The sequence below is a fragment of the Schistocerca gregaria genome, chromosome 9, assembly GCF_023897955.1.
Source record: "Schistocerca gregaria isolate iqSchGreg1 chromosome 9, iqSchGreg1.2, whole genome shotgun sequence".
Lineage (NCBI taxonomy): Eukaryota > Metazoa > Arthropoda > Insecta > Orthoptera > Acrididae > Schistocerca > Schistocerca gregaria.
The window spans coordinates 145,556,337-145,575,278 of record NC_064928.1 but is presented as its reverse complement, the minus strand read 5'-3'; the positions used below and the strand labels follow the sequence as shown (position 1 = coordinate 145,575,278).

The 18,942-nt window shown below is 44.2% G+C and overlaps 1 protein-coding gene across 1 annotated transcript in view; it reads right to left on the bottom strand.

Annotated features, from left to right (window-relative positions):
• Positions 1 to 17,222, bottom strand: part of LOC126292150 (gamma-interferon-inducible lysosomal thiol reductase-like) — a 77,905-nt gene extending 60,683 nt beyond the window's left edge. The window contains exon 1 of the mRNA XM_049985989.1: positions 17,024 to 17,222. Within this exon, the coding sequence (XP_049841946.1) occupies positions 17,024 to 17,080 (57 nt within the window). The 5' untranslated portion in view covers positions 17,081 to 17,222. The remainder of the gene's footprint in view (positions 1 to 17,023) is intronic.
• Positions 17,223 to 18,942: the final 1,720 nt, after the last annotated feature.

The following is an 18,942-nucleotide window of genomic DNA, read 5'->3' as shown; positions in this document are numbered from 1 at the left end:
TGCTTAGCTTGCATTTATCGTGAATCTCTCGCGAAACACAAACTCCCAAACGACTCGAAGAAAGCACAGGTGATTCCTATAAATAAAAAGGCTAAAAGAACGTGCCCGCAGAATTACAGACCAACATTCTTAACATCCGTTTGCTGCGCAATTCTTGAACATATTTTCAGTTCGAGTACAATGAATTTCCTTGACATGGAAAAGTTTCCGTTCCCAAAGCAACATGGTTTCAAAAGGCATCACTCGTGCAAAATTCAGCTTGCACTTTTCTTACATGGTACCCTGCAAAGTATGCCTGAAGGACAACAGGTAGATTCCATATCCCAAGATGACTCCTACAGAGGATATTTTCAGTCTCCGGAAATATCATAATACGCTAGCATAAAACAATTTCCAAAATTCTACAACAGAATGACGTCCATAATTTTGTGCGTCTGGTCGACGGCTTTTCTTGAAAATGGAAATCATCTGCGCCTTTCTCCAATTAATAGGAACGCTTCGCTCATCCAGAGAAGTACAGTGCGCTGCTGCTAGAAGGTGGGCAAGTTCTTTCGCATACTCTATGTAGAATCGAATTGGTATCCTGTGAGATCCAGTAGCTATCGAGCGATTTCAGTTGCTTTCCTACGAGAGCTATTCGGAAAGCGAGGTCTGATCGGACACGAAATGGAAACCACAATGAAAATCCGATGAAGCTTTGCACAGGATCTGTCGGGCAATGTCTCTGTATATGCGCGTCGATGGCATCACGTCGCGCTTTTCGGGTCCGAGCGTATAGGGAGCACGTAAAGATGGCTAGAACAACAGTCTCCCGCCAAATATGAGGGTCTGGTGGGAGACGTCGCCTAATGTCAGGCAGCCCACATAACACAACTCTCATGCATTTCTTTCTTCATGACAAATCTCTGCTGTATTCTGCAGAGGCAAAGAAGACACTATTGTAGCATTTTCGATGAGAAGTGTTTGATCACCCACAAAGCAGCCTGTATTGCCTCCTCGTGAGTGTCATATTTGCTGATATGAGCCGCTGGCTACGAAGACAACTATTTGGCACAGACAACGAGCTGTAGACGAATGTAGAGAATGGCGGAAAGCAGAGGCGGCTGCGTTCTATTACGAGGGTACTGGAAAGTTGGTACAACGCTACGACAAATTTCTAACACGGAGCAACGAATACGTAGAGAAGTAGCTGTAAGGTGTAGCTAAATATTTCAAATAAAACATTTTCGACTTTCGCAGTGGGTTCCATTTCACGACCGATCGGAACTTACCTTTCGAATAGAGCTCGTATCCCACGTTTACTTATTTAGATATCTGTCGATTTGTCGTTCGTGCGATGATTTAGAGGAGGAACTACAGTGTGATCTTCCTGTGTGAAGCAGATTTGCAAAAAGATCTTTAGTATTTTGCCTTTTGTGTGTCATCCTTTGCTTTAGTGCTACTACGTTCACAGAGTTGCAAACGGTTCGAATGGCTCTAAGCACTATGGGACTTAACATCTGAGGTAATCAGTCCTCTGGACTTAGAACTACTTAAACCTAACCAACCTAAGGACATCACAAACATCCCTGCTCGAGGCAGGATTCGAACCTGAGACAGTAGCAACAGCGCGGCTCCGGATTGAGGCGCCTAGAACCGCTAGGCCACAGCGGCCGGCGTTCACGGAGTTTATGTTCAGATGGGTTCGAACCGTTTCCTGATTTAAAGTGAGATCAAAAATTCTTAGAATTTTCTGTTAAGTCGGTACACAGGATTTTGCTTTCGAATTCGCTGAACGCCTCATGCATAGCACACACGTGCTTCCATACTAAACGTCTACAGCAATCCTAGCTCAAACAAATTTCCTACCGCGTAGTGACTAGGTGACAGCTCAAAATTATCCCTACATGGAATAAATAAACGCACATCTTGAACTTGTTATAAAACATTTCACATCATTGTATTTTAATTTTATAAGAAAAATCCATTTTGTCAGTTTGTGACATATATATTTTTACTAGTACAAATCATGATACCTATCGGTGGTATGATATTGTGTTTCCTGAAATTCACTTTTCGGTGTACCATTTCGCTCAAAACTTTGTCCAAAATTTTTGGAAAAAGTTGTGGCAAGTTCCTTTGGGACCTAACTGCTGAGGTCACCGGTCCCTAGGTGTACACACTACTTAATCTAACTTAAACTAAGTTACACTGGGGACAACACACACATCCATGACCGTAGGATGACTCGAACCTCCGACGGGGGGAGCCAATATAGGCTAAAAAACAGATGTTACGTGGTAATTAAAAATCTAATGTCTATTGACACAAAGTCAACATGGGTTTATAAAACATCGTTCCTGTGAAACACAGCTAGCTATTTATTCACATGAAGTGTTGAGTGCTATTGACAAGGGATTTCAGATCGATTCCATATTTCTGGATTTCCGGAAGGGTTTTGAGACTGTACCACACAAGCGGCTCGTAGTGAAATTGCGTGCTTTTGGAATATCGTCTCAGTTATGTGGCTGGATTTGTGATTTCCTGTCAGAGAGGTCTCATTTCGTAGTAATTGACGGAAACTCATCAAGTAAAACAGATGTGATTTCAGGCGGTCCCCAAGGTAGTGTTATAGGCCCTTTGCTGTTCCTGATCTATATAAACGATTAGGGAGACAATCTGAGCAATCATCTTCGGTTGTTTGAAGATGACGCTGTCGTTTATAGACTAATAAAGTCATGAGAAGATCAAAACAAACTGCAAAACGATTCGGAGGAAATATCGGAATTGTGCGAAAAGTGGCAGTTGACCCTAAATAACGAAAAGTCTGAGGTCATCCACATGAGTGCTAAAAGGAACGCGTTAAACTTCGCTTACTCGACAAATCAGTCTAATCTAAATGCCGTAAATTCAACTAAATAGCTAGGTATTACAATTACTATCAACTGAAATTGGAAGAAACACACAGAAAATGTTGTGGGGAAGGCTTACCAAAGACTGCGTTTTATTATCAGGATACTTGAAAAACGTAACAGACCTACTAAGGAGACTGCCTACACTACGCTTGTCGTCCTCTTTCAGAATACATAAAAAGAGTTCAAAGAAAGGCAGCACGTTTTATATTATCGCGAAATATGGGAGAGAGTGTCACAGAAATGATACAGGATGTGGGCTGGACATCATTAAAAGAAAGACGTTTTTCGTTGCGACGGAACTCTCTCACGAAATTCCAGTCACCAACCTTCTCCTCCGAATGCGAAAATATTTTATTGACACCGACCTACGTAGGGAGGAACGATCACCACGATAAAATAAGAGATATCAGAGCTCGTACGGAAAGATATAGGTGTTCATTCTTTCCACGCTCTACACGAGATTGGAATAATAGAGAATTGTGAAGGTGGTTCGATGAACCCTCTGCGAGGCACTTAAATGTAATTTTCAGAGTATCCATGTAGATGTAGATGTAGATGTAGATGTCGTAGTCAGAGCCGTCAATCTGTACAAAACATTCGCTGGAAAAGCAAACTAATTTAAAAAAAAGAAATGGCCTCTTTCAGAAGACGTCTCGCTATTGCTGTCAATTTGATAACTGACTCAAATTTGGCGAGACCACAAGTTTCTTTGGGTGCGCTTTATCAAACTGAAGCCACTCGTTGATGATTATGTACCGAATTGAGGACATTTTTAACTGCTGTGTATTGCCTGCTGTTCTAAATAGACCCGAAATTTCTGTGAGATTAAGATCGTGCGGTTTTGCAGCCAGTCGATACACCAGAGTGACCGAGTGTCGCGACTCTTGTAAGACATACCTCCTGCCAATAGCGCAAGGTTCCTAGGGTCGACCTACACGACAGACAGAGCGAGGCCGCCCGCAAAATCTAGCGACGTACTGCGTTCCACTTCTCGCGTCATGTGGAACAAATACAAGCCAGACTCCACGGCTTTACCAGAAGAGCTCGTGCTCCAATTCCAGTCGCAATCGCAGCTACAGCTCCAGTTCACCAGCACGCCGACGACGAATCCGCCGTGGAATCAACCGCTAATCATCAACGCAAGACACTGTCACGGAAAAGTGCTTACGTCTACATCTACACAGATATTCCGCAAGCCACCGTACGCTGCGTGGTGGAGGGTATCCTGTACCACCACTTATCATTTTCTTTCCTGTTCCACTCGCAAAGAGAGCGAGGCAAAACCGGCTGTCTACGAGGGTTGTCCAGAAAGTAAGTTTCGATCGGTCGCGAAATGGACACCACAGTGAAAACCAGATGAAGCTTTGCACAGATGCATTGGGTTGTGACTCTAGTATGACCGTCGATCGCATCAAGTCGCTCTTTTCTGTTGTGAGCGCACTGTGAGTGAGTTAAAGTGTCTAGAACAACGATGTCCCGCACCAAGTAAGTAGGACGGCCCGCAGAGAGGCTCCGCCTTAATGAATGCAGCCCACCTAACACAACTGCCACGCACTTCCTTCATCTTGGCAATTCTCCGGCGCACTCTGCAGGGGCAGTGAAGACGCTCCTGCAGCCTTTTCGATGCGAAGTGTTCGATCACCCACAACACAGCCCTAATTGGCTCGTCCTGGGCATTATCTCTGTTCACATGAAACGGTGGATACCAAGACAACACTTGGACGCAGCCTACATACTATAGACCAGCGTAGAGAATTATCGGAAAGCACCTTCTATGCTGATGATGTTGAAAATTTGATTTAATGCTCCGACAAATGTCTAAGTTGGAGCAGCGACTATGTAGAGAAGTATGCGGAAATTAAATGTTTCTGATTTTCACTGTGGTTTCCATTCGATCGGAACTTACTTTCTGGACAACCCTCGTATATGCCTCCATATGAGGCCTAATTTCTAGTCTTATCTTCGTGGTCCTTACGCGGAATGTATGTTGGCGGCAATGGAATCGTTTGGCAGTCAGATTCAAATGCTGGTACGCCAAATTTTCTTAGTAGTATTTCACGAAAAGAACGTCGTCTTCCCTCTAAGGATTCCCATTTGAGTTCACGAAGCAGCTCTGTAATACTTACATGTTGTTCGAACCTACTGGTAGCAAATCTAACAGCCAGCTTTTGAATCGCTTCGATTCAATCCGACCTGGTATGGATCCCAAACACTCGAGCAGTATTCAAGGCTAGGTCGCACCAACGTCCTATATGCGGTCATCTTTACAGATGAGCCACCATTTTCCAACATTCTCCCAATAAATCGAAGTCGACCATTCACCTTCCCTACCACACTTTTCACTTGCTCGTTCCATTTCATGTCGCTTTATAACGTTACGCCCATATATTTAAAGGCCTTGACTGCGTCAAGCAGAACATTAGTAACACTGTAACCGAACATTACAGTTTTCTTCTTCCTATTCTTTAACTTACATTTTTCCACATCTGTAGCTAGCTGTCATTTTGTCTAAGTCGTCTTCTATCTTCCTACAGTCACTTCGACACCGTACTATACACCACAGCATCATCAGCAAGCAACCGCAGATTGCTGTCCATCCTGTCCGCCAAATCATTTCTGTATATAGAGAACAACATCGGTCCTATCCCACTTCCTGGGAGTATTCCTGACGATACTCTGACGAACACTCACCGCTGAGGACAGGATGCTGGGTTCTGTTACTCAAGATGTCTTCGAGCCACTCGTATATCTGTAAACTTATTTCGTATACTCTTACCTTCTTTAACACCCTGCAATAGGGTACCTTGTCAAATGCTTTCCCGAAACCTGGAAACATGGACTCTGCCTGTTCATCCATAGTTCACAGTGTGTGTGTGTGTGAGAGAGAGAGAGAGAGAGAAAAGGACGAGCTGAGTTTAGTACGAGCGGTGCTTTGTAAAGCCATGCTGTGGACATAAGCGTCTCAGTCTTATGAAAGTTTATTATATTCGAATTGAGAATATGTTTAAGGACTGTGCATCAAAATAAAGGGGTCTGAGCACTATGGGACTTAACACCTGAGGTCATCATTCCCCTAGAACTTAGAACTACTCAAATTTAACTAGCCTAAGGAAAACCTTAGGACATCACACACATCCATGCCCGAGGTAGGATTCGAACCTGCGACCGTAGCAGTAGCGCGGTTCCAGACTGAAGACTCTGCAGCAGTCCGAAGTTAGAGATATTGGTCTATAACCTTTCTTTTACGTTTCTTACACACTGGGGTCAGGTGCGCTTTTTTACAGTAGCTTGGGACTTGTGGCCGGGCGAGGGCTTCACGATAAATGCTAGGGAAGCTAGGTAAGGGGCGAATGCTGTAGACTACTCTTGAAAAATGGGAAAGGAGACGTTGGAGCTCATCAATCTGGACTTAGTCCCTGATGGTGACTGGCACAGACTACGACTCGTATAAAACGGTCTGCTGAAGTTGAGTACTGTGTTGTTGAATAAATAAGTGTTTTCAAATTTTAATTTCTAGACATTTTACTTGTTAACATGGGACGTATTAATGAAGTTCTGTGAACCTGACTCTTGTCTCTCTGGAAGACGGACGTGGCCACAACATACTCATCAAGGACATGTGGAACAACCAGGAATACTCACTCACCGAGAATGATAAACATACTGTAGTTATTTGGAAAGTAGCTGTCTGAATTTCGAGTGTTATGTTTGTGTATCAGTAACTCCAGTCAGTATGCATGCTGCATTATGAAATAGCTGTTTTCATTTTGCAAGAAGAAGTGTCCATAGCATACTGATGCAGAAGATACAGCAACAATTGGCCACCTAGGTCATCGCTCACATAGCGCAAGTGCGAAGATTTGGTAAGTTCGAAATGTGTAGTAGAAATACGATGGTTGCCCAGAAAAAATGCACTGCATTTTTTCATCAACAATTCTTTATTGAACGTAATGAGAATTACAGACACGAAGGAATGGTGTTTTATCTACACACTTTATTTTCCCACATAGTCTCCATCCCGTTCTATAGCCTTCCTCCAGCGCGAAACAGGGGAGTGCGTGCCCCGTCGGTGCCAATCCTTTCCCTGGTGGCGGAGCCAGTGCTTCACTGTGTGAATCACCTCCTCATCGTCCTCAAAATGTCTTTCACGAATGGCAACCTTTATTGGCCGTAACAAGTCGAAGTTTTTGGTGGGCTAGTTCAGGCATGACAGCCGTGGATGGTCTCCCCGACCGCTGCAAATCGTGCAGCTCCGCCTAACCGCCTTCTGATGATGACCTCACCCTCCGTGCCCAGCTAGTAACTGTACTTCTGTCGACGGCAGATGCTCCATAGACTTCTTACAAGCGTTTGTGAATATTCCCCACAGTTTCTTTCTCTGCAGTGAGCAATTCAATGACGACACGTTGCTTGTAACGTACATCACGTACAGACGCCAATTTGAAACTGTCCTGCAGCTACGCTATCTGTCGGAAGTGACGGAAACTTGGCGCGTTCACTCAGGAGCCGTCAAATAATACATATGTAACGTTTCGCATTCGTTGCATATTTGTGGGCTGAGAAAAAAAAATGCAGTGCATTAGTTTCCTCGTAAATGACATTTGCATCGCACAGAAATATAAACTGTAGGAGTTGTAGCAACGTTTCGTGTTATATTAATCTGAAGACCATTTCATCTATGTTTTGAGAAATACAAAATGAAAGGTCATAAGGAATCATTTTACTTCTATTGATATACAAAATCAACATGGATTGCAAAGCGAGGACGCAGCAAGAATGCGAGGTAGTCTGTAACAGCCAAGTGAACATTCATCTGTAAGAAATCCGAAGCAAATAATGGCAAATTTTAAATCAATTTTTTAAACTGCACTTCTAGCTGGCTGCTTTCAAATTTATAAGCCCTGCAATTATTATACAGCCTCTGAGATGGTAGAGAGACAGGGAGCAGGAAGCGAACAGAAAGAGTGGGATGGGGAGGAGGTGAACAGAGAGAGGGTTCGAAGAAATGGACAGAGAAAGGGAATGCAGGTTCCACAAGATTTGTGCTTAGGGAGTGGTTTTATGTGCAATGGCGACGTATGACTAATCGCAGGTAAGGCAATGACGGAATCAGAGAGGGTGAGGAGCTGGACATAGAGAAGGGTGATAGAGGTTATAGAGAGGGAAGAGTAGTAGACGAAAAGAGAGATGGGAGATAAGATGATGGATAGAGAGTGCGGGGAGGAAGAGATGCAGAGAGAAAAGAGTGGGTTTAATAGAGGAGGAGAAAGAGATGGAGAGAGAGAGAGAGAGAGAGATAGAGAGAGAGAGAGAGAGAGGGGAGGGGGGGGGAGCAGAGGAGATGTATGGTGTGCAGTCATCATATCCGAATACACTTTCTTTCATATGTATCTGGGAACGTGGTTGAATTGAGGATACAGAAGGTGTGACTTTGTTACGAACCTCTAATTTTTTTTATATTTTATGCAAGCTTAAGCTACGCTATAGAGTGCTTGATTTGAGAAAATTAGCTCCGCATTCTGAGGAGAAAGCTGGTGATTGAAATTTCGTGACAAGATTCCGTTGCAACGAAAAACACCTTTCTTTTAATGATTTCCAGTCCAAATCCTGTATCATTTCTGTTACACTCTCTCCCATATTTCGCGATAATACAAAACGTGCTGTTTTTCTTTGAACTTTTTCCATGTACTCCGTCAGTCCTATTCGTTAAAGATCCCACACCGTGCAGCAGTATTCTATAAGAAGACGGACAAGCGTAGTGTAGGCAGTCTCCTTAGTAGGTCTGTTAATTTTCTAAGTGCCCTGCCAATAAAACGCAGACTTTGGTTAGCCTTCCCACAACATTTTCTGTGTGCTCTTTCCAATTTAAGTTGTTCGTAATTGTAATACCTAGGAATTTCGTTGAATTTACGGCTTTCAAATTAGACTGACTGAGCGTGTAACAGAAGTTTAACAAGTTCCTTTTAGCACTCATTTGATGACCTGACACTTTTCGTTATTTAGGGTCAACTGCCACTTTCTGCACCATTCCGATATTCCTTCTAAATCGTTTTGCATTTTGTTTTGATCTTCTGATGACTTTATTAGTCTATAAACGTCAGCGTCATCTGCAAACAACTGAAGACGGCTGCTCAGATTGTCTCCTAAATCGTTTATATAGATAAGGAACAGCAAAGGGCCTGTAACACTATCTTGGGGACCGCCAGAAATCACTCCTGTCAATTACTACGAACTGTGACCTCTCTGACAGGAAATCACAAATCCAGTCACATAACTGAGACGATATTCCATAAGCATACAATTTCACTACGACCTGCTTGTGTGTATTGGCAGATCTAGATTTCAACTAGAAACTAGCCATTCTCAATGTACTATCATTTCTGATCAACGCATGTAATGCCTATTGGTCGGGCTTCATCCACAGTTCATAGAACATTTGGAGTCCGATGCTGAGGAAGGTGTGTACCAGTCTTCCACGATGGGATGATAGTACCAGCGGACGACAGCAGTCGACAACGGCAAGTTGCGCTCGCGTATTCGAAACATACGTATGACGTCACGCCACTGCGCAGAAGCTCGCGGAAGCGGAACTTTGCTGTAGTCAGTAGCGAGCTATGGTGTGAATCGGACATTCAACAAAGCTACGATCCCCCTTGAAAATGTCCTCTGCAAATGGGGACGAAACGTCGGGTTTCGAAGTGAAATCCCTTCGACCACGGCATAATGGCACCGAGTATTTTATTAATTGTGACAATTCCGGGCCGCGAAAGTTTACATTTTACAATTAGACGCCTCTAGGGGGAGGAGAAGTCAAGAAAATTGCGACGCATGGAAGGTCTCCAGAAGACGAGAGTGCAGCTCCTGTGTCCCCTCACATTTCTGTCTCGTTTCAGAGCGGTCAGTGCTATTCCGAAGTTTTTGAGGATTAAGCGACTATGCAGCTGGGCCAAGGCGCATCGGATATTCTAAGGACGGAAGAGGATTTACTACGAGAGCGAATTCAACAGAGCCGGCGGGACCTGGCAACCACAGACTGTAAGTTAATTACTATCAGCAATGAACGGTGTTGTAGTGACTCGGATAGAATTGACAGCCTGTTTCACGATTCTGTTTGGAAGCGTATGTTGACAACAGAAAAAAAATTGATAACTTGCAATCTAATAAGAGGATCCGCCAATTAGACGCTTCCCGCACCGTTATCAATTTATCTGGACGTTCGTTATCTGACGGCGAGAGATCTGTGCTTTCCAAGGGTGCCGGCCTTAGTGGACGTGCGGTTCTAGGCGCTACAGTCTGGAACCGAGCGACCGCTAGGCTAGGCGACTGATGACATCAGAAGTGAAGTCGCATAGTGCTCAGAGCCATTTGATCCATTTGATTTTCAAGGCTGGAAATTTTGCCATTAGCCCGCGGGTTGTGCCATGGAAGAAAAATTAGCCGGTGCAATAGCAGACATTCGTAGTGCGGACAAGGTTACGGCTGAAGAAATTCGTATAGAAGCCGAAAGGGTACAGTCTCGCGCAAAGCCTCAAAAAGTAATTTAACTGTGGGTGAGGGGAATGCCTTAAAACGCCCGAATGGGGACGTTGGTGTTATCATTCTCCCCGCTAACAAGGTTTTTCTTGAATGTGTCCGGATTTATTAGATCCGCAAAGTCGGCCGACGTGGCTGTGCGGTTCTAGGCGCTGCAGTCTGGAACCGTGTGACCGCTACGGTCGCAGGTTCGAATCCTGCCTCGGGCATGGATGTGTGTGATGTCCTTAGGTTAGTTAGGTTTAAGTAGTTCTAAGTTCTAGGGGACTGATGACCACAGCAGTTAAGTCCCATAGTGCTCAGAGCCATGTAAAGATCCGTAAACATGTGGGAAACTAAGTAAAGATCCCACTGACAAAGGTCTTACAACTATTATGCGCTTGATAACGAAGTCCTCTGTCGAACTAGAGCGTTCAGTAAAGTCTGTTCAATTCAGTTGTGCTAGCACCAAGACTTTATGGATTGCCGGAAGTCCACAAAGAAAATGTTTCTCTAAGACCTATAGTGAGCGCTGTTGGTTCGCCCACCTATTCGATTGTGAAGTTCTTGGCAACATTATTACGGCCGTATGTGGGCCGATCGGATTCTTATATCAAGAATTCGGCACTTTTTATCAGTAAATTAAATGGTATAATGGTACAGTCGGAGGACATATTAGTTAGTCTTGATGTGGTGTCGCTATTCATTATGGTTCCACTCACTGAAGTGTTGCAACAGCCGATTCGGATTTTTCCTCCCGAGGTTGCAGAACTGTTTAAATATTGCCTCACAACAACGTAGTTAAAATGGAACGAAGAATTCTATGAACAAACTGATGATGTCGCTATGGGGAGCCCCATAAGCCAGGTTACAGTGAGCTTCTTTGTGGAAAAATTCGGGGAGCAGGCATTGGAAACTGCGAACAAGAAACAGAATATTTGGTTCAGTTACGTGAATGATAAGTTCATTTTGTGGTGGCATGGCAGGGAGTAATTGGAACCTGTTCACAAACATCTGAATGGATCAATCCGAAGATTCAGTTTACCAAGTAGAAGGAGGCAGGCGGATGATTAAATTTTCTTGATGTGCTGGTTTTCAAGAAAGAAGATGGTAGCTTGGGCCACACAGTTCACCGAAAACTCACGCACGCAGACCGTTGTTACCTACACTGGGATTCGAGCCAGCACCCACAACAAAAGCGAGGCATCAAAAACGTTGGCGGGTAGAGCAAGGAAAATCTGTGAACCAGGGATGCTTGATGCAGAATTAAAACATCTCACCAATGCATTACTCAAGAATGGTTATGCGTTCGCTGTGGTAAAAAGAGCGTTAGGACCACCGCGAAGAAATCATAGCGATGCTCAAGAGCCGGTTAAATCGAAATTTTCTGCTATTCATTAAGGATCTGACTAACTGCATAGAAAAAATATTGAGAAAGCGGAAGCGGCAATTTACACACCCAGACGGAAGATTCAAGATCAGCTAAAATCGGCAAAAGATTTTCGCCAGCCACTGGAAAAAGCTAGAATTTATAGGTTTCCGTGTAGTTGTGGGGAGGTGTGCGTGGGTACTACAAAAAGAACTGTCAAATAACGATTGGAAGAGCACCAGGGCAATTGCAGGAGAGGGGGAAGTTACAGAGCAGCTGTTGCGGAACATGCTTCACAGCCAGGAGACCACCACATTCATTTTTATAGGAGTCAAATGCTGGTTGCCACAAGCGGATACCACGAAAGACAATACAGGGAGGCCATAGAGATTGTATAACGCCCCACAGATTTTAATAGGAAGGAGGGGTGTGTGTGTTTGGATGAAATTTGAATTCCTGTGCTGAAGAAGATGTGTACGAGTCTTCCACCACGGGATGACAGCAACAGCGGACGACGGCAGTCGACAACGGCCAGTTACGCTCACGTATTCAAAACATGTGACGTCACGCCACTGCACGGAAGCCCGCAGAAGAGGAACTTTGGTGTAGTCAGTAGCGAGCCAGGGTGTGAATCGGACATTCAACAACGCTACGACCCCCCGCCCCTCAGTCCTTGAAAATGTTCCTTGGCAGATGGGGAGGAAACGTCGGGTTTTGAAGTGAAATCCCTTCGACCACGGCATGATAGCCCGGAATATTTTATTAATTGCAACATGGTGGTGTGTAACGTAAGAACGTCGCTGCGTGATGAACAGCAAGCTTTAATCATCTAACAGAAGCAAACTTGGTCTACACGAGGAGAACCCTCACCTTCAGCATGACAACACACGAGCGCTGCAATCCGACGTCTTGGATCGACAGTCATCGATCATCCTCCATGTAGTACTGACTTGGCCCCATCCGTTTTTCATGTGTTTCCGAAACATAAAGAGTACCTTCAAGACTTCCATTTGATGGGGATGAAGCGGTACGAGCAGAGGTGAGGTTCTGGCTCCGTCACCAAAAGTCAGACATTCTACAGGGTATCGGTATCAAAAAATTCACGTCTCTTGGGAGAAAAGAGTACGCCGCTAGGGGGACTACGTTGAGAAACAAATATGTAGACGTGAAGGATAAAGATGGAGAATGTTAATAGAGTTGGTTCTACGCTGAGGTGACAAAAGCCATGGGAAACCTCCTAATATCGTGTCGGACCTGCCCCCCCCCCCCCCCCTTTCCCCAAATACCAGTAATACAGTAATTCGACGAGGCATGGACTCAACATGTCGTTAGAATTCTCCTGCAGATATGTTAAAAAAAGTTGCCTCTACAGCCGTCCATAATTACGAAAGTGTTCCCAGTGCAAGATTTTGTGCATGAAGTGACACATCGATTATGTCACATAAATGTTCGATGGTATTCACGTCGAGCGATCGAGGTAGCCAGATTATTCGCTAGAATTGTCCACAATGCTCTTCAAATCAATCGCAAACAATTGTGGGCCAGTGACAAGGCGCATTGTGACCCACAAAATTACTAGCGTCATTTGGGAACGTGAAGTCCATGAATTGCTGCAAATGGCCTCCAAATAGCCGAACATAACCGTTTCCAGACAATGATCTTTTCAGTTGGGCCAGAGGACCCAGTTCATATAACACAGGCCGCACCATTATGGAGCCACCACAAGGTCGCACCGTACCTTCTTCTCAACTTGGGTCCAGCGCCTCGTGGAGTCTGTGCCGCACAGGATGACCACGAACTGAAATCTGGCCATGTCTGACCAGGCCAAGGTTTACCTGTCGCCAGACCAGGAGAGACGCTGCTGACGATGTCGTGCTGTTAACAAAGGCACACGCGCCGGTTTATCTTCTGCCACAGCTCGTTAACGCCAAATTTCGCCACTGTCCTAATGCACAGGTTCGTCGCACGTTCCCCATTGATTTCAGCGGTTGGTTCACCCAGTGTTGCTGGTCTGTTAGGGCTGACAACTCTACGCAAACGCCGCTGCTCTCGGTCGTTAAGTGAAGGCCGTCGGCCACTGCGTTCTCCGTGGTGAGAGGTAATGTCTGAAATTTGGTAATTTCGGCACATTCTTGACACTGCGGATCTCGGAATATTGAATTCCCTACCGATTCCGAAACGCGACTAGCTCCAACTACTCTTCAGAGTTCAAAGTCTGTTAATTGCCATCGTGCGACCACTATCATGTCAGAAGCGTTGTCACATGAATCACTTGACTACAAATCTACATCTTCATCTACACGGATACTCTGCAAATCACATTTAAGTGCCTGGCAGAGGATTCATCGAACCACCTACACAAAAAAATTTTATATTCCAATCTCGTACGGTCATCGTTTCTCCCTATGTAGATCGGCGGCAGCAAAATATTTTCGCATTCGGAGGAGAAATTTGGTGACTGAAATTTCGTGAGAAGATTCCGCCGCAACGGAAAACGCCTTTGTTGTAATGATATCCACCCCAAATCCTGTATCATTTCAGTCTCTCCCGTATTTCGCGATAATACAAAACTCTCTGCCCTTCTTTCAACTTTAACGACGCACTCCGTCAATCCTATCTCGTAAGGCTCACACACCGCTCACCGCAGAGGACAGAAAACGTAGTGTAGGCAGTCTCATTAGTAAATGTAATGACAGCTCCATCCACGCACTGCAAAATACACTTGTTTACGCGATAGTAGTGCCATTTGCATCTGTGAATATAACTGTCCCATGACTATTGTCATCTGTGTGTATATAAAAAAGCGTTTAGAATTTTCACAAAAAATCGAAGACGCTGCTTTTCAGCCCGCCCTCGTACTAATGCATGTTTGAAAGAGTCGTATGCATGGTAAGTCGCCTGACACCAGTTAGGGACGTACAACTGAGCACAACAATGAGCCGTGGCGCGGCTGGCGCCAGTGTTCTCGCACTTGCAGTGGCATCGCTGCCATCGATTATAGGGTCGCCATCTTTGCCTTCGGCGATTCAGGCCCGTGGTCGGGTGGTTAACGGAGAGAGAACAGAGAGCGGAGCGGATATTCGTAGGGTCGGAGGTGGCTTGTTGACGTTTACCGTGAGGCCTGTGGTACGGCGCCTGTACGCTATGGGCAGGGTCAGCGAGATATCCCGGCAGTGACTTGATGGGACCTCGTGTTTGGTATCGCGGTGCTGCACTGTTGTGTTTTGGGGCTTTTCTGCTGCGAAGGCATGTGTAGGTTCTTGTTACTGGCCATTCAAATTGAGATGTGTCTATGGCGTGACGGAGGAAATGTGTGATTGTCGCCGCTGTTGCATGTGAAAACGCTTCGTCTGCCTTGCGTCTGTGCAGGAAATTATGTGAAGTACATAGCTGATACCACGGCGACGCCTTGCCCTCACGCGTTGTTGAATATGTTTCGGAATTACTGAATGGTGAAGATATCCCACGTGTAAAGCAAATGAAGCCATTTGCGCCACACTAAGTTATTGTTTTATTCTGCTTAAATCTGTGTCAGTTATATGTACATTTATATGCCCTTCTTTAGTTGCAGAAGTTATAGAACTGTGTAAACAGAGAGCTATGTGGAATGGGCTGTAAAGTTGAAACCCTTCCAAAAAGTGAATACACTCGAACTCTGTATTACGAAAGGTGCCTTTCCATATCAGCACCTACCTTGGGTAATAAGTGTTGTTCGGAGGTTGTCATTGTACTGTAAGTAATTATTATACACAAAATTGTTTATTCTGATTATACTGAATTGGAGATTAAGGTTTCTTGTGTGCCGCTGTAAATTACTATTGTCTACTCTGTGTGACAGCCTAGCATTGTCAGTGGCTTCAATCATTCATTATCCCTGTCATATTTCGAGTTTTGTATTCGCGGGTTTGCTTAAGCTGACACTGTTGAGATGTAAGACCCATAAACAGGCAAGTCAAACTGAGTATTCTATGAGCTCAAGACGATGTTCTATTACGTGGTACCTTAGTTTGTTATAGGTTAGAAGTATTTTACGTGTTATTAATATTCTGCTGTTTGCTTTTTCTAGAGAGGAGCTAGTTCTGTGAAGTAGTCGTTTATATTTTATTAGTGTGTTACGCGTTGTGCCTTTTCATGTTAATTGTTTTTAAGAAGCTAAAAATGACTCTGTGTATGTTGCAGGTAGCTGAAACTGACGTGTTGACGGGGGTCGCGTCCTGACGGGGTTGACAGTGGCCCTTTTTACTATGGCACATCCGGCTATCCTCCATCAGTACGTTTGTTTCGCTTATATCGTTACTACGTTTGTCGAGTGGAATTAGGGCTTACTGTAATCACCTCATATGTTGAAGTTAAGTATCTCCCTTGCCAGGGCGCGAACCTTCGTGCATATAGTCGTATTCTCATCTGTAAAGATTGATAGTGTTTCCAGAATGAAGTTTGGAAGATAGGAGACGAGATACTGGCGGAAGCAAGGCTGTGAGGACCGGGCGTGAGTCGTGCTTCGGTAGCTCAGATGGTGCCGGAACGGTAACTCAGCGTGTTTGGTCAGAGGGTTAGCTGCCCTCTGTAATAAAAAAAACTGAATTAATGGGTCAACGACGAACTGAAACGGGTGTCTTACGACGTCCGCCCCGACAAGATACAACCAACGAAAATTAACAAAATGGGATTTAAAAAAAAGATGGTAGAGCACTTGCCCGCGAAAGGCAAAGGTCCCGAGTTCGAGTCTCGGTCGGGCACACAGTTTTAATCTGCCAGGAAGTTTCATTGATAGTGTTATTCATTTGCTCTCGTCACATGTATGATTTATCTTGTTATATTTAATGTCAGTAAATGGAAAGTGTTAGCGAGGTCCGAATTGGGACGTTGAATTCTCCTCTTGTGGAATCAAATTTAAGTGATTTTATTCCTTTTTTAAGTAGCCTTTAGATGCGTACATTTTGCCTCCATGTTTGGTGTTTTTATGGCTTCCACGTTAATTAAAATTACAATAAAGGTAAATTTGGCAACAGATGGTTTCGTGTATTTATTTGTTGCTAAGTGGATTCTAAGTTAAGTGCAGGAACCCTACCAAACATGAAAACGCGTTTTCAAGAATATGGCACTTGGAACGTTTTGCAGAACCACTCTTCAGTTATCTGTAAGCTATATTTGTGTAAATACAGGCTGAACATCGTAATAACGAAATGAAAATGCACTTCTTCGTTTGGGACATCTTAACACCGTGCAGCAGCTCGGCCATACTTACCCGCGCATTCCACACGAGGCTGACGCAGCTCAGAAACAAGTACGCTTGCAACAGCATCTCAGCGCTACTGCAGACTCCTAACTGCGCCGCGAGCTGGTCGGCAGTGTCAGGGTGCCGTCACACGTTGTACCATCCAGCTGACCTCTGAGCCCGCGGCCTGATTTAATCTAGCGGTAACGACCTCTCATTGTTTATGTCCGGCAGTGGCTGTGTACCGTCTCCAGCGGCGATAAGATTAGACGCACGTGACCACGCAAATTGCATCGTAGACTTCCTCGCTGCGCGCTGAGTCACGGGTTTCGGTCGGATAATTGGACTACTGACATCATAGGCTATTTGCGAAATGAATTGTCGCCTTACTGTGCCGAATATTACTTGCACTCAGCAAGAGCGCCCATGCGATTGTTTGCAGGGAAGGGTAGGGGCTGGATCTGGGTTTATGGAGTATTTTTAATATTTTGGAAGGCGAAGGGCGATCTAAGTAGCCATAAAAAGTTCCATGTCCGACCCTGTTAAATAATACAAAGTTTCTTGAAAGAAAAACACATGACTACGGTGTATTTTTCTTTCCCCCCGAAAGCTAGCCCCCCCCCCCCTCCTACTTGACCCTTGGTATAGACGCCCTTCATCCAAGCTCTTTTACTGTAAAAACAAACATCCCTACCTTCCCACTCATTTCACCCGTTGCCGACAATGGCACAAATGTGCCTCTCATTGTTGGTCACAATTACGAATAAAGACTCATCAGTTTCACTTCCCGAAGTCCACAAGTGCAACCCTTAACTCGCGAGGTGAGTATGCCACGAAGTGGAGTCTCCAGGACCCCTATGTTTAAACCGAGACTTAAGGCAAAAGTAATATGAAATATTTAATTTATGCTACACAACATTTATTTTCACAATTATTTGTTATTTAAATGTTTCTAGTTTATTTTATTGCGTCAAACAAAGCCTGCAGCATTTTACTATTTAGCACACAAAAGCACATAATTTTGTTTGGTTATTTTAAATAGTACACATAAATGGATTGTTAGAGATTGAAGTTTACATTCTGAAAAATTATACAGTCTCTGTAGCAAGTAAATTTCCGTTCAGAACTCAGTTCCAGGGTTTAAATTTGCGCATAAGGATTCCACCCGACGGCTACAAAAAGAAACTCTGTCAAATTCACGTGCATTGCTGGGAACTACATTTTCGTCACCAATCAGAACACATTCGATTTTAATAGAGACTTCAACTATTTCATCGAAGAAACAGGCAGATCCCACTCACAACTTTCGTGAAGTTCTTTCTCTGAATGATACTCTTGTTCGATAGCAGAACTGTGATCACTGGCTAATGTAAAATCTTCGTATTTTTCTTTTATTTCTTGATCTATATCACTGTCGTCTTCCTCCATAGACCGACCAACAATTTCATCAAACTCGGGAAAGGTAAAACTGACACATTCGCGTGAACACATTTTGAACTATACGATACCGTACTGAAGAAAACAGGTATGCAGTTCACGAGGCGGGGTCTATGAAACTCCAACATCTATGAATAACACGTGTCAACAATAAACACAGAAGACGATAACGCAACCGCCAACAAAACATCGTAGGCTCGGCAATTCAAGGACGGTAGAGGGAGCATTCCACCACAAATGGCTTGGAAAGCGAGTACGAAAATTTTCGCGCGGTCTGAGAGACCACACCTCGTGAGTTAAGGGTTAAAGCCGATGTTGCCAATTTAGTGGTTTTCGCGCTACATCTAATGGTCTTGAGTACTTGTCTAGGGTACAGATTTTGCATCTAGTGACTGTTGGGAACTATGATGGGTTTTAAAGTTGTTGTGGTGGTTTTACGCTAAAATTAATTTAAAAAAATCACTTGACCCATTCATCATACATCAGAGAGAGTATTTAATTTACTAACGTCT